Here is a 16,740-nt window from a genome sequence, read left to right on the forward strand (position 1 = left end):
TATACATACACCATTATATGACAGAAGCGTGCGGTGTCATTTATTTTGTTTATTGTCTATACCTATTAGATTTTTATAATGTCTTAAAAGAATTTCAATCTTATAACACTAGACACCAATATGATAAATTTTAAATCGAGTTGGTGATTTCATAATGTAAGAAGTTATTGAATAGAACAAGAATCGAACATGAAATATAATAATTTGGGGTTTGGTTCGAAAGCCCTATAGCGATGGTGGTAAATTGTGGAGCAGAATTTAAGCCTTATTTATAGTTTTGATCATGTATATAATATATATATATTATATAGCGTCATGCTTTTGTTACTTTTTCTGTAAAAGGATAAGGGAGTATAGTATTATATATTATCATAAACGTTATGCAACGTAGTTTATAGCTGTATCCTATTTAATTTCCAAAGTAAGAATTATGTGCATATTTGCGACGTGTGTCTGTCAAACCATTACAAATTAATTTTTTAGTGTACCTACTGGGCATCTTTATGAAAATCGATATTATTAAGAATTGAGCACATTTCAAGTATGACAAGAAGTCACTTCTTACTCCTTGACTGCCAGCTTCAGTCACAAAACTCGAGGTTCTGTGGACCTCTTGATTGGAGGCTCTACAGTGTGGTGGGAATAGTCTACCAAAGGGGACATACCCTTCAGGAGCTATCATTAAACCGGGCAGTGATTAACTGGTAACCTAAACTATTTGTTTAACAAGTGCCATCGATCAGTGATCGTCATACTGCTAAAAAAAAAAATACTAGATGTAAAGTGGCCGCGGTAAACTAAAAATATGCCCTTTTTTCTTTAGGTCAAACTACTTTTTGGAATATTTAACGAATTTAGGTTTATATAATATGTAGGTATAAATGTAAAATATTGTTGTCAAAATCGATCGATCGTTTGCGTGTTAAAGGAGTAGGTGCATTAAGTTTCAACGACACGCTAAAAAATAAAAACATACTTATTTAAGTTTTCGAATAATATAAACTTAAAAAATGATGGAAGGACCGCAATGTGCATCGTGCGCCGGCTAAGACTGAGAGTTTAAACTTTACAGATCACTACAGTGCACGCCTCACAAGTACCTACGGATTGCACACCCCACACGACTTTCCTCAACTCTAAACTTCACACAATTACACAACAACAAACACTAAATAGTGAACAGTAGTACAGTTCAACACGCAGTTCACAGTTTCACACGGGAACACCGCGTATTTTGAAGTATTATATGTATATAACGCGTCAAGAACGCATGCGCGCGCCTGTCCGTGTGTTGTGTTGCAGCACGCGGAGGAATCTGATTTTTGGCGCGCTTCCCGCTGCGGCGGCGGTCTTCGTCGCGGTGGTGGGGAAAGCCGGTCGACGCGGCGGGGTTCCGGGGTCGAGACCAACAGCTGTTCTCGATGAGCGGGAAACGGTTTAAACGCCGATTGCCGCCGCGCGGCCGGCCCGCCATTGGCCGGGCAACGGCAACGGCACACGGCAGCAGCCACCCGATTGGCCGCACCCCGCCACCGCCGGCACACGCACACAGACCGCTTCGATTCCCCGCCGCACGACACCCTCCCTACCACGCCGCCAGCACAGTCGGTCCGCGTAAACAAAGGCTCCGCCGCCGCGTTACCGAAAACCCGTGTCGTCCACCGGAGAATCTCGAACGAAATAACTTTACAACCGCGTAGAACCGTCGTCGTCCCGGTGCGTCTGTGGGACTAGAGCAGCTACGACTTTTCCTATGCCGCAGTGTTACGTATTATCCGCGTACGCGTCGTCGTCGTCGCGACCGCCGCCACATAATCATCGCGCGCGCGTGTGTGCATGTGTGTGAGTGTGTGTGTGTGTGTGTGTGTGTACGTGTGCGTGTGTTCTGTAATTCGGTTGTTCAGTGTTGTTTATCGCCGACTGGACACTCGTGTCTCGCGTTCCGGCAACTACTCGTAACCCGTTCTCAGTACAGAGCCGTGTGCTCGCCGAACCAATTTCTACGGCGCCGACGACATGGGACGCGATAGCTGCACCTTAAACGCCACCACGGCCGATCAGTGACCGGCGTTTCGTCGTCACCGCCGATTTCTCGGGGTAAGTGTAACACAACAACTGCCGAGCGGTGTCCCGCAGACTCCCGCGCAACGGACACCGCGCCTCCGGCATCTGGACCGCGTCCGTCTCCTCTCCCCTCCCGTGGACTTGTGCCGCCGTTACGAAAAGCCTCGCGCGAATATCGCGTACTCGGCGCCGTCCCGTTGTTGGTTTTCGCGTTTTCCGACCAAAGTTCCACCGCCCCTCCCATCGGTCCAGCCGCTGCCCGCCTACCCATCGGTCCGTCACGCGCGCCAGGCGGTTCGCGGCGTTTCGTGCGTTGGTACGGTCGCGCGCGCGCCAGCCAAAACATAACCTCTATATCCGCGTATCTCCGCGCCGCCGTTATAGCGTCTCTGGCTCTGCATCCCCTTTGTTTCCGGGACTTTTGAAATCGCGCCGTCTCGTCGTGCCACACTCCGTTCGTCAATTGAGATGTGCTCGGCATCCGTCGCGGCCGCCAGTCACCGTCGCCACGCGAACCGGCTGTAGTAGTCGTTCTGAAAAACACCCCTGGGGACAGCGACAGACAGTGTTTGGGTCCACTGAAGACTGTAAACACCTCGTCCGTCGAGTCGGTAATGTTTTTTTTATTATCCGTGCACCAATGCCCACGCCGATAACTCGACATGGCCAACATTTTTTTTCAACTTGTCACAACTGATCACATCCCTTTGTCTGGCTCATGTACAACCCTTTCATACGCAACACACAACAACTGGATCGTCGATGAGTTTGTTTGTTGGTTATGCTCTATTATTCAATTTTGTTAATCTTATGTGGTGTATTTGAACCTACTGTTGTTTGGTGTATGGCATGGTTGAAGTACACTAGTTTGTATTTCTTTGTCAACTTTCGGTTGAACTTGGGGCAGGAATAAATTATATTATAGGTGATTTCACTGACGCTTGCGAATTCATCTAATTATTCTTTTATCGAATATGAACCTTTTCAAATATTTATTTTAGAATTTTCTAAACTTGAACCTACTGTAGAGCTATCTCAGTAATCCGGTCAAGTGATAATCCGCACACGTCAAGAAATCCGCCCCCTCCCGCTTGTTTTTGATTATTATGACTAAGCATATTATATCTACACTAGGTACTTGTAATTTTAAAATAATCAACTATCTCATAAACTAAATTAAGTAATAAAAAAAATGTAACCTAATACCCAGGTAGTTGTCTATCTAATTTTTAAATTTTTAAATAAATTAATTGTAATAAATGCTAAATGATGGTTTACTAGTTATTTGATATCCAAACTATTCTCTATAATTAAATTATATTTATTTTATTCTTAAAATTCCTTTAAATACATTAATTTACCTAATATTAATGAATTAGTAGTCACTGCAGGAACTAAGGTGAATGTATACGGGAATTCTAACATTAATTAGTTAATGTCTATAAGAATTTGAATAATTTATACTCAAAAACATTACCAACTATTTTCATCCCATCTATTTGTAGTAGGTTTTCTTTTGAATTTTTATGAATTTTAGTTAGTTAAGTACTTAAACATTTAGGTAGAGATATTGACTTGAGTTGAAATTTTAAGAATCATCCTGTATTTTTGATTTAAGTAAAGAAACAAGAGGTACCTACCTATATTTTTTAACAACCTATTTAATTACAATATAAATTTTATTCCAATAACATGCACAATTGTGATATTTTTTTATTTTAATGGAATGGAAAAAGTATGAAAAGTTAATCTAAATTAGATTAAAAAATACTATCATTCGGTTTTTTACATAAGCACTTAAGATCTAAATCCATTTTCAATATCTATGTAACTTAATTTTAATGATCCCATTAAAGCAAATAGTGTTAATTATAAATTACCTATACCTAATATGATAATATGTTAATAATAGATGTGAGAAAGAAGATTGATTGTTCCTGTAAATTCAATAATTGTAAATTACCATAAAATTGAAAAATGCCTTTACCTCTTGTACCTATTACATTTCCAAGTTTTTGATGCAGGATACAAATGTTGTTCCTCCAATGACACTGTATGATATCAACTTTTAAATATTAGTCAGTCATAGAAAATTATTATTAATACAATCAACTCATATTAGTATAATTTTTGAAAGTTTTTTTTTATTTAAACTTTGTGTTACAATTAGTTTTAACAATTCAGTGAATTTTGAAAGTTAAAATGGCAATTTATAAAGAACAATGGAAAAAATTAATAATATATAAATGTCTTAGTGGTTCTCAATATGTTTGGAGTTATTTTTAAAATTTGGATGTGAAGTATAAAATAATGAATGGAATTTCGCATGAAAACTGTATGTTTATTTAGTTTTAAAAACCACTGAAAACAGTATTAATTCCAACCTACTTTGCACTACTATAACCCGTAATCGGGTAACACCCCAAAATTAATACCCATGAAAATCAACAAATGAAATTTTTGAAAATTTTGTTCTCATAAAATTCTAAAATACTAAACCATAATAATATCTTTATAGATATATTTTCTTTTCTATTTCAAGTGTATTAAGTTGAATAGATACCTAAATATTTTATACAATTAATTAATTTATGAAGAAATAGGTAGATGGTGCCTTTAACATGATAAATATACGTTTGTTTGTTTATGATGGCCTGCCTTACATATAAAAGGACTCATCAATTAATGGTGTAAAGTTTTATATTTAGTATCTACATATATTATTTTATAAGACCTTAATAATGATTTATTTTTAATAGCAAAATTCTTTTTTTTTAGGTATAACAGTTTTTGAATCAATATAATCCACAAAATGTCTAAGGCATGCAGAATGTTGAATTTGGATGAAGATGGATCTTCTACTCCAAATACAGCAATAATTAAATTAGGTGGGTGATTTTTTTAAGCTTATCTTTTTTAATTTATTTTTTCACTACTTATATTTGACTTAGTAAATAGGTGCTTGCCTTTAAATTATAAGTTCCAATTGTCCACCATATAAAATCTATACATAAATATATAGGTATAGGTAATCAATTATTAGGTTTACCTAATTATAGTTTTTAGACATTCACAAGGTATGACAGAATGACCTAATTAATGAAATAACTTGTTCTAATTAATTTTTTTATTTAATTTATTGGCTTGTATGCTACGTGTATAATATAATATTTTTTATTTTTTTAGTAACGAAAGTAAAAAATCTGATTAAAATTTTTTTTTTTTTTGAAAATAACCAATTTATAAATCTAGTTTTTAAAAAACTTGATTTTAAAGGCAAGTGGTTAATTTTTTATAATTTTTTAAAATGTGAAATTGTTAAGAAGTAAATTAAAAAAATTAGATATTAACAAGTACCTTACATACCTACCTATTTACAAATTCTCATAAAATATTTTGGAATTCAAAATCTTTTTTTTTCATTTTTGTACTACTATCAACATCAAAATGTTCAAAAAAATTATCCACTAATTAATTAACAGTAAAAGAGGGAGGTTCTAATTTGAAAAAGAGAAGTTTGTGTCACCACAGGAAACTCCTTAAGTAGTACAAAAATATTCAAAAATTTTAAAATAAGGTCTTAGAGAATATATATTATTAATTCCACAAATCAAAATTTGAATAAATTCATTATTAAAGGAAAAAATGGGGTTGAGCATACTTGGTGAATCACCCTGTATAATAACTATTTGTCTGTATACTCATATACCTATTATTTTAATAAACAATAGCTGTTTCTTATTTGAAAATTGTTCAGTTTATTTTTAAAGCACTGCCATAATTCTTAAGGCTTTAATTAATATATATTATCTATCAATATTTCTAATCTTATTTAATTTTAAATGTTAAGTTTTTGTATTTAATACTAATCATAGGAGACATAAGAATTTATTATAACCTTTTTATTTTATAACAAAGGATCTAGTATTTTACTAACTGATTAGTCAATATGTGTCCTATATTATGGTATTACCAATTACTGTGTTTGTATTTATACCTTGATTTACTTGATGCCATTTTAGTTGTAATGTGCAACTGCAAATGTATACAATTCTCAAATGTTGCTTAAACTTAAGGAAATTTATACAAGAACTAAATTCATTGTTTATTATTTATTGTCTAAAATCAAAATATTATTTTGGTGGTTATCATGGATTTAAGCTAGATAATTTTGCATTATGTTATAATCGCACTGAGGCTTTCCTAGGTTTTACTTTCAACCACCTCACCCTTAACATTATCTTAAAAAGCTATTTACAAGACAGAAGTTGACAATAAATGTTCATAAGTTTTACTCAATAGTCATTCAACCGTACATTGTGACACCTATTGACAATTGTTACAAAAAGATAATTCAGTTGTAAAAATGTAATTATTTTTAGTTAAATAGGTACTTATTATTTTTAACTTGTTAATTTATATATTTGGCATATTCATAAATAATTTCATATTATGATATATTTATTTTACAGATCCAAATATGACAACTTTCTTAACGCCATCACCATATCACTTGCTTGATCATGAATATGGTATGACACCACAAAATCAAATCATTCCAAATCCTCTTACATCACCATTAACAAAGTCACAAGTAAGTTATAATGTAATTCATTATATTTTATTTTTTTGAATATAGAAACCACTTAAGTTTTTAATAAATAAGATAAAATCTAATCAGAAAAACATAAATGAATTTTAAAAAAAAAACTAGATGGTTTGGAATTCTAAACATCACAACACTCATTTATCTATGTATGTCCAATAAGTATAATGTTATTATACGTTAATACATATAACACATAGTCAATATTATTCATAATTAATTAGTTAAATACAGGGTAATTTACCAAGCATGCTCACCCCCATTGTTTCCTTTAATAATAAATTCATTCAAATTTTGATTTTTGGAATTTTTAAATATACCTGTTCGAAGACCATATTTTCAAACCCTTAAATTTTTTTGTACCACCTAGAGGTATCCTGTGGTGATCCAAACTTCTGTTTTTCAAATGAGACCCCCCCTCTCTTTTACCGTAAATTAACAAGTCGATAATTTTTTTGAAAATTTTGATGTACCGCATTCAAAATTTGAATGAGTAGTTTCTTAGTTATTAAAATGTTTGTATTAAGGATAATAGTCCTTAAAACTGATTTTTACATACGTATAAAATAGACATAAGGTTGAATCTGGTATTTTATTATCCTCGGGCTATTTTAACAAATTATTTATATCCATAGACTAATTATTAATGATTACAATTTTCAAATCACCATAGCCCCCATGTATTATAAACTCATTACTATGGACCTTTTATCCGTAGAACTCAAGAGTTAAATAACCCATAAACTAATCGTACAAATTTTAATTTTGATACATAAAAAATTTCAGAAAAATTATCTACTGTATAATTTATAGTTAAATATAGGGGTGTTCTCATTTAAAACAGAAGTTTGTATCTTCACAAGACACTCCTTAAGTGGTACAAAAATCTCAATAATTCGAAAACGTAGTCCTAAGCATATTTAAAAAGTTGAAAAAATTAGATCTTGAATAAATGCATTATTAAAGAATAAAAGGAGGTGAGCATGCATGATGAATCACCCTATATATAAATATATATATTTATATACAGACACAACTAATACATAAGTTATTAAAATTGCCTACTGTAAATATTTATTATGTTTTTGTTTTAAGTTAAGAGGATGTCAGCACAATATTTGTGTTCTCTCTCGGACTCACACGAACATAGATAAAACGCTTACATCTAAAATCGTTGATGATTTCAAAGTTAACTTATACAAATACCTATTACAAAAATTATAGAGGATAATATTTGTGAGGGTATGGTATATCGGCTTTATATTTTATTAATAGTAGACTTCGTATTCTACTTTCAAAATAAAACAAAAAATTTAATTAAAATGATGTTTAAATTGTTTTGAGACATTATTTAGACAAATGGATGTGTCAATCCCTCAAAAATATTGTTCTGTATCGATTTTGTAATAGGTGATTTCACTCGAAAACTAAAAAAAATTGATTCTGGGTAAATCTGTTTTGTCTATGTTACGCATGGGCCAGAGAGAGAAAACTAACAGTGAGCTGACAACAACTCTTCGAGTTAACAAAATACTTTTGAGTAATTAGAGCTTCTTAATTCTTTCTCCACATAACTAAGTAGGTACCTAGTTTTATTTTTATTATTTTAATATTATAAATTGATTTTAAAATTTAAAATTTAAAATTTCCCATCACTTATTCATTACTAACCAATCTGTTATTAAAATAAAAGGTGGAGTAGGTACTACTTTGCTGTTCAGTAGATCGCTGTAATGGATGTGTTTAATATTTGAATTCAATGATATAAAATTATTTTTATAAAAAACACATTTCAGAGCAAAGATGGCCTGTCAGCCTATATTATTAAGTAGTTTATGATACTATTGCTATTAAAATAATTTATTTTACTATAAGTAAAAGGTAGGTAAATTGAATTAATTCTTGACAAAAACATTGCATATGAAAATATAATTGTATGTATATAAGATATAATAATATGCTTATTAAATTTAAAAATTTCAAGTACCTACCCAAAAATTATATTTTTAAATTACAACAAAATTATTACAATTGTTATTCTTTGTTTAGTAGTTAATTTAATTTTGTCCAGATTTGAATTAAATGTTTAAAAAAAAAACTATTTATATATTTTTGATTTAATGGTTACAACATGCATTAGTTATGAGAATTATTGTTTTAAGTTCTCAATTACTAGATATAAAAATTGAACATTTTATAAATTTAAACTACAAAATTATTTGCAAATTGTTGTGATTTTAATAAATGTTGTCTAAATTGATAGATAAATAAATGGTTTTTTGAAAAAGTTGTGCCTATGTATCTTATATACAGAGTGGTGTTATTTAAATTGTCTAAGCCCCAAATCTATTAAACCTATTACTAAAGACATATTATACTTAGGACATCAAGTTACTTAACTCAAAAACTACACTTTTAAATTTAGATACATCAAAAGTCTCAAAACAAATATCTGCTTAATAAAATCAAATAAAAAAGGGAGGTTTCCGTTTTGCAAATGTAAGTTTTTAATGGCACAGGATCATCCTTAAGTGATACAAAAAATCTCAAGGTTTCAGAAATATGGTTTTTAAATGTATTTAAAAATTCCTAAAAACCGAATTTGAATAAATGCAGAGTTTAGGCATAACAATAGAATGTACCTTATAAAATTTGATTACATTTCATTAATAACTTAGACCAGCTATCATTGTATAAAATCCTAAATTGCTATTGAAATACTTATATTTTATGTTTTAATGTATATATCTAGTTACCTTATGTATTTATACAACTATACATTGATTTGTTTATTTAACAAACTTTTATTCTATAAAAATAATCGTTTTACTACCTACCTGTAGTATTTATCCAAAATACTTGTGATAATAAATTAACAACATTAATCCTCAACAATTGAGGATTAAATCTACAATAAATTATATGAAGTGTCTGTATAATACATACAAACCTGTATTCAATTTTATTTTTTACAAAAAAACTGTTTGTATAAATAAACTATATATTTAATATCAATTTTTATGAATAATTTTATTGAGAAACAGTTAATATTTTATAGTTATTTTTTTATTGTAACAAGTTTGTGTAGAAATAGTTAATTTTTACTCTAGAAATGTTGTACACAATGAGTAAAATAAATCCTTTGTCCTATGTTAATTGATTTTAAGACGTACTTCTCTTTATATTGTAAAATTCTAACTGGTATTATCATGATTTAAATTTTTTGTTTAAGGGTGTAAAACGAAGATTAAATTTAGAGTCACAAAATTTTGGGTATGACGATGTTACACCTTCAACAGCTAAGCTAATGAGAAAATGGTCTAGTTCAAGTACTGGCAGTGAACCCAGTCCTGCTCAAAATGGTTAGAAAAATAATATATAGATCTCAATTTATTGAAATGTGTGCTTCAATGTAAGTAAATAATTGTACAATATTTATTATTTTAGTAACGGGAAAGAAGTGTTCTGAACGACCAACACGTTATGATACCTCTTTGGGCTTATTGACCAAAAAATTTATTGGCCTGCTTGAAAATTCTACAGATGGTGTTGTTGATTTAAATATAGCGTCAGAAAAGTTAGATGTTCAAAAACGGAGAATATATGACATAACCAATGTTTTAGAAGGTATTGGAATTTTGGAAAAAAAATCCAAAAATAATATTCAATGGAAGTAAGTGGGACAAACAAATATTGATTAATAAATGTATGCTTATAAATTTGTAAGTAATGTTGTATTCAAAAAATTAATTTTTTAGAGGTGGAAATGCATATGGATCAGACAAAAATAATGTTCAACAGGACTTAGAAAAAATGAAAGCCAAAGAAGAAGAATTAGATAATTTGATTTTAAATACTGGTATGAATAAAATAATTATAACATAGTTTTTAAATTGGTACAAAAATCATAAATTAATCATATATTATAATTAATCATGCAATTATTAAGTATAATATGAAATACTGAGATATAAACCATATACTTAGTGCTTAGAATTAGTTAAATTATTTCACTGGGTATTTTTGACTTTTTAATTACTAAAATATTATGTTTTCAATGTTGTTTGTGTGTATGATAAAATATTTTATTAATATTTTTTTGCAGAACGAGATATAAAACAATTGACAGAAGATAAAAGATTTGGATATGTAACTTATCAAGATATTAGGTCTATTGAATCATTCAGACAAAAGACTGTTTTGGTTGTTAAAGCCCCTCCAGAAACTGAATTACAAGTACCTCAAGATCACATTGATGGAGATGTAAGTATAAGAATGTTGAATATATTTTACAATGACATGTTTTTAAATTTTTATTCTTTTGTTTGTCACTGCCCTTTAGGGCCGTAAAAAAGCTTTGATTTTCAACTTAAAGGGTGGTCTCTGGTAGCATATTGGATATTAAACATTAACAATTATAATACTTTTCAAAATAATAGGGGGAGAAAGGTATAGGAATTTTCACCAAATGTTAATATATAAAAATTTCTTTACATCTACATAAAACAATTTTCTTAATATTTTTATTCTTTCTGAACTATTTAAGACATTTTCAAATTTCAAATTTTTCCACCTTTCTCACTTGGCACTTATTGTAGAGCAGAACAATAACCCACGTTCTCCCCTTTTTATATTAAAATGTTTATTTTTTCTTAGCAAAAGATGTACATGAAAAGTAACACTGGTGAAATAGAGGTGTTCTTGTGTCCAGAGTATAATACTAATTCAACTTTACACCAACCACAAAGTCAGTTAAGGCCGTATACATCTCAGGTTAGTATAATTACAATTAATGTTTCAAAGTCCATTTGAATTAATTTTTAAATTTTTTTAGAGTGCCAATAATTCAACAATTGGCAACACGGTTATAAAATCGCCTCAAAAATCATCAGTTATTCAACAGTCACCTACATATTTGTCACACAAATATAAAATGGAAAACGTTGAGGAATCAGAAACTGTAGAAAATGTAGAGAATACAACAATCAGAAAATTCAAGGAAGAGCCTTTGGATGATCAGCAGTATATACCTAGTACAAGTGGTTCCGGTATGCAAATTATTACACATATACCACGTTACGTTTTACACGCACATCCTGGTTTATGCATGATATGGCCATGAAGTTCCAAACTTTTACAGTTGCTCGCTTATATTTTCTTCTACTTTTTTTAGTACAAACTAATATTTAACCTTCTTAATACTATATTAGCTTTTTTATTTGGTTTCCATTATTTTTCTTAACTATTTAAGTGAATTACAGTATGCTGCATGATAAAGATATTATTCTAAATGTGCTATTGCTGATCATGTTAATTGGTTTACCAGTAGTTAATTTTGTTTTGTTATGTTTTGTTTTTGTTTTTTATTGACAGTCATTTACAACACTTTATTTACAACAATATTATTATATACAATACTTTATCTTATAATTTGTGAAGTTAATTGAAACATGTGATACCTCCTACCTTATAACTTTTTAATGTAAAACATTAAATAGAATTAACTTATCATAAAATTTGTTGTATACAAAATTGGTAAGTGGCGTTTAATGTAAATGATTGATTGCTTTCAATCAAATATTTTAGATACTGAAAGGTGGCAATGTTTGTAATAACCTTAAGTTGAATAATATAATATGTGTAATAAGCACCTATTTAAATAGTTCCATATATGTATATGATGTTATATTACTACTTTATGTTTAGTCCATTAGTATTCTTAATAGTACATGTTTATATTATTCACATCATTTGAATTTGTTCAAGATCAAGTCACACTTTTTAGTTTAAAATACAATACTATTGCCACCTTTTTCATTACTTTTTACCACTTAACTAATTTTGCGAGATAAATCTTATTATTTATAATGAATATATATATTTTTTTTTTTGGTAGTTTCTAGTTTATATATTTTTTCTTGTATGTATCTTATGGGTTAATTTCAGTCGTTAATCTCAACAAAATAAAAATTTTGTTTATTTAAATGTAAGTTAGACTTTATAAGAATGTTCTAATAGGTAGATAAACCAAATTAAAAGAATCTCAATGATACTTATAAAGTAATAAATTATCATTTTGTTGTACAAAGTTTTTATTTTATTATTATTAATAATACTAAAAAAAATTTTTTTTTGCTTATTTGTTATATTACCTAACCTTGTCTTGTATTATATACTTTTTGCTTTTTTAATCTTATGATAATACTATAACCCTGTTATAACTTGTTGGGGATTATCAAAATCGAAATTATACCGTTTACTGTGTAGTTAAATTTTTGCTCATCCACATTATCCGAAAATTTTATAAATTTGCCATTGCTTCGGGTATACTGCTCTTGGGGAAAAACAGTCATGTCGGTCGTCCGCTGAATTTTACGAGTGCCGCATGTAATGTATGTCTTGTAGCACCATGGAATTCAGCTGTCGCCTGGTGTGTTATCTGCTTCTGCCTTGTACAATCGGCGCTTCTTCATACACCACATAAACAAATTATGTTGTGTGTAACATGAAATATTGTACTAAAATAATATTAATGATGGATATTTTATGTGCATCTACTTAATTCAAATTAAGGTCCAGTGAAGCAGCTACTGAAAATGTTAATAATTATGTATGTTAATATTAGCTTTATATTAAAATGTTAAACATTAACATATTAATATTATGTTCATGAGTTTATTTAATATTTATACAAACAAATGTTTCATAAATTATAAGTAGTATGTACTCATAAATATTATGTTATGTATGTTAGCTGTTTTTTTTTTTATCAACAAGTATTTCGTCTTGATATTTGTCAAAATTACAAAAGTAAATGGTTTCTCAATGCAATAGTTAAACCATAATCATGTATTTATTTTTGGATTTATGATGAAAAAAGTGTTTGTTATTAGCTTAGTATTGTCTTACTTTTTAAGCTTTCTTTTTTTCTTTCATAATTGCATGAAGTTAGTTGCTTTTATTGAATAAGTTGTTTTCATAATTTTTAGTCACATTTTATTGTGTTTTTTAGCTAAAGATACATTTGAGATATCTTGAGAACCTTTCTTGATGCTTGAACCTCCAAACGAAGATGACTACAACTACTGTCTGGACTCTGATGAGGGTCTTGGTGACTTGTTTGGTTTCAGGTTATAAGTAGGTTAAAAATTCTTAGTATCTAAAATGTGTGTTTTTTTTTTTTTTGCAAATTGTAAATCCCTTCGTTTTCTTCCCTTGTATAACAATTCTTTTATTAACTTACCATTTGGTATATCTATTAAACTAAACAATTTTTTATTTCTTTTTTTTTAACAAAATTTTAATTTATCCCAAATTGAAATTAAATTTTCTATAATAATTATTATTTAAAAACCATAAATTTTACTTATGTATTATGTTTTTATTTTAGCATCCAATCTTATTTTTTATTTTTTTGGCATATAATTATTTTGATATCAAGGTACAAAAAAAAGTATTTTCAAGTATCGTATATTAGAAATTAAAAATTTGGTTATGAAAATGTGTTCAAATTATTATTTATTTTGTTTAAACCAATTTTATTTCTGTTTATGTTCTTTTCGTTAATGTGCAATTTTTGGTCGTTTATTTACTAGTAATTTGTTACTATGCTAAATATACGCTATTTTTAAAAAAGATACAAAAATTATATTTTATGCTATTTAGTGCCTTTTATTTGTTAAAAATAAATTTTGAGCTTTCCCTTAAAACAAAACTGTTGTACAAGGAATGGGTATGCTCGCCATTCAGAACTGAAACACTGTGTATTATAAAATCATCAATTTCTGTATATTAAAATGTCTAAAATATAAATTGTATATTTTATTACTTTTAGATTTAGAATCTACCTATAGTGATTAAGTGAAAATTAGAATTATTATTCCAAAATTAATTATGTAAATTTACCTTGATGTAAGTACTCAAATTTGTTTTTTTTTTTTTTTTAAACACTTGTATATTGAGACAATGTATTTTTTCCTCTTCATGATCTATACCCCCAATCCGCCGATCTCAATCGATTGATACACTACATTATTACCTGATGCCCATTTTGGATAAAAATTTATTTTACCGCTACTAGTTGATGGTTTCTCATCATGTACACTTATGTAGTGTGTATAACAAAACTTATTTGGTCTGAACACTGAACGTCATTGTTTAAATATATGTGTATTCCTACCACATATGTTTACGTATGTTCTTACATAGATGTGAAATTTAGTTAGTCAAGATTAACGAATTTTATAATTTGCATACAAATTGTTTTGAATGAATTAATAGTATTGATATTCAACATTAAAAAATACTGCATATTAGTGATGATCTTTAGGATTGAAACTCGTGCTACATTTTGGGGCAATGAAATGCTGTGTCGGTGATCCTAAATAATCAGCTACCATAACCACCAAAAGGTCCCTCCACCAGTTGAGAATAGCTGGTATACATCATCTGTTTCTAGTTAACTTTTTAAATGGTTTTATTAGTATATCTATTGTGCTATCAATGACAATTTGGTTTAGCATTCAGTGAGATTAGTGAATAGCCTTTTGGTTTCTGTAATAATCAAATGTTCGTCCAATTGCATTTTACCATGCACTTTTAGCTAATTAAGTATCAATTGCTTTAATGTACATTTCACAATCTTCTTGAGTCTTATTGTTAAATATATTTTCTACAGATGGGTAATTTTTGAAATATACTTAAATGAAACATTTCAGATAATGTCTACCTTAAATCTTGAAACACCTTTTGTTTTGGTATTTTTCTTCATTATTATTTATATTATTATTATTATTATTATTATTATTTATTTTTTTTTTTAGTACATAACATGCCAATGTAATTTATGTATTTATTATTATTATTTTAGTATAATTATTAATATACAATAGACATTTTTGATTTACAGTTTTATTTTAATAAATTTAAAACAAAATTATTGTCTAGTTTATACTAACCTAATAAAGTCAGAGGTTATAATAAATGGATATTATTGAGTTTTGAATTCAGACAATGAGTTTGAATACCTGTTAAGAGTTTGTTTCATATTTAACTACTTAAGTAATAATTATGATTAGTATTAGATATTTAATATAATATACATAAATATTTTAAATCAAAATTATTGCAACAACTTTGGGGTATCTATATCTAATGAACTGCTATAATTATTCATTATCATTAATCGATACATATTTTTTAATTTGATATTTTATACCAAGTGACAATAATTTTGTGCAGGACATGTTAATAAATAGGTGTTAAATAATAAAAAAAAATATACGACAATTTGTGCATTTTTTAAATAACAGTTATTCAAATACTTTTAATGTCTAATTGAATAGTTAGGTACTTAACTTATAATTTGAATAATGCGATGTGTTTAATATTTATTATAGGTAATAATAAAATATAAGTACCTACTACACTAAAATTATTGTTCAAAATAAAGTTCGTTGGCATATCAGAGTAAAAATACACTTGGTTATCCCTCCTTTCATTGAAATCTCTAGTTGCGCTCTAGAGTAGGTATATTTGTATTACCTGGTGTGAGTTTCCCTAGGATCTTTGTTAAATTTCTAATTATCCAACACTTCTTTATATAAATAGGTAGGTATCTGATTTGGTAATAGATATTCTTTTTTTGAATCCACTTAAGTTAGTCCACCTAACCAGTAACCTTAATGATTTTAACAGTTCTGACTGTTTTCGGGTCTTTTGAACTATATCATTTTGGTTTTTAGGCTAAGTTTTTGGATTTTAAAAAGTTAAAATCGGTCTTTAACCTTTATAATTTAAACATAATGTGAATTTATGAGTATATTAATAACCGCTCCCTTATATCCTATAATTTAGAATTGTTTTGAAATAAGATATCAATTAATAATTATTATGTAATAGCATGCTTAACTCAAATAACACCTTATCGATAATTCCTCTACACCTATAATGGCTTGGTTCGTGCACATCGATGACATAATATTTCATTATGCCAATCGTAAAAATGCTATTTTCAATTCAGGTGTGTGTCGCGTGTAACATGTCGAGTTCCGATTGCAAATGGCATGCAA

The 16,740-nt window shown here is 29.1% G+C and overlaps 1 protein-coding gene across 2 annotated transcripts; it reads left to right on the forward strand.

Annotated features, from left to right (window-relative positions):
* Positions 1-1,601: 1,601 nt before the first annotated feature.
* LOC111035883 (transcription factor E2F2-like) lies at positions 1,602-15,277 on the forward strand. 2 transcript variants are annotated; one of them, XM_022317699.1, is made up of 10 exons: positions 1,602-2,097; positions 4,843-4,952; positions 6,537-6,658; positions 9,903-10,032; positions 10,118-10,343; positions 10,429-10,529; positions 10,776-10,933; positions 11,327-11,443; positions 11,505-11,718; positions 13,683-15,277. In XM_022317699.1, the coding sequence occupies exons 2-10, from the start codon at positions 4,877-4,879 to the stop codon at positions 13,706-13,708; spliced, it is 1,170 nt and encodes a 389-aa protein (XP_022173391.1). In that variant the 5' UTR covers positions 1,602-2,097; positions 4,843-4,876; the 3' UTR covers positions 13,709-15,277. The 2 variants fall into 2 exon arrangements, with proteins under 2 accessions (XP_022173391.1, XP_022173392.1); XM_022317700.1 differs by lacking the exon at positions 1,602-2,097 and adding an exon at positions 2,431-2,675.
* The last annotated feature ends 1,463 nt before the right edge of the window (positions 15,278-16,740 follow it).

Source organism: Myzus persicae, unplaced genomic scaffold, assembly GCF_001856785.1.
Source record: "Myzus persicae strain clone G006 unplaced genomic scaffold, MPER_G0061.0, whole genome shotgun sequence".
Lineage (NCBI taxonomy): Eukaryota > Metazoa > Arthropoda > Insecta > Hemiptera > Aphididae > Myzus > Myzus persicae.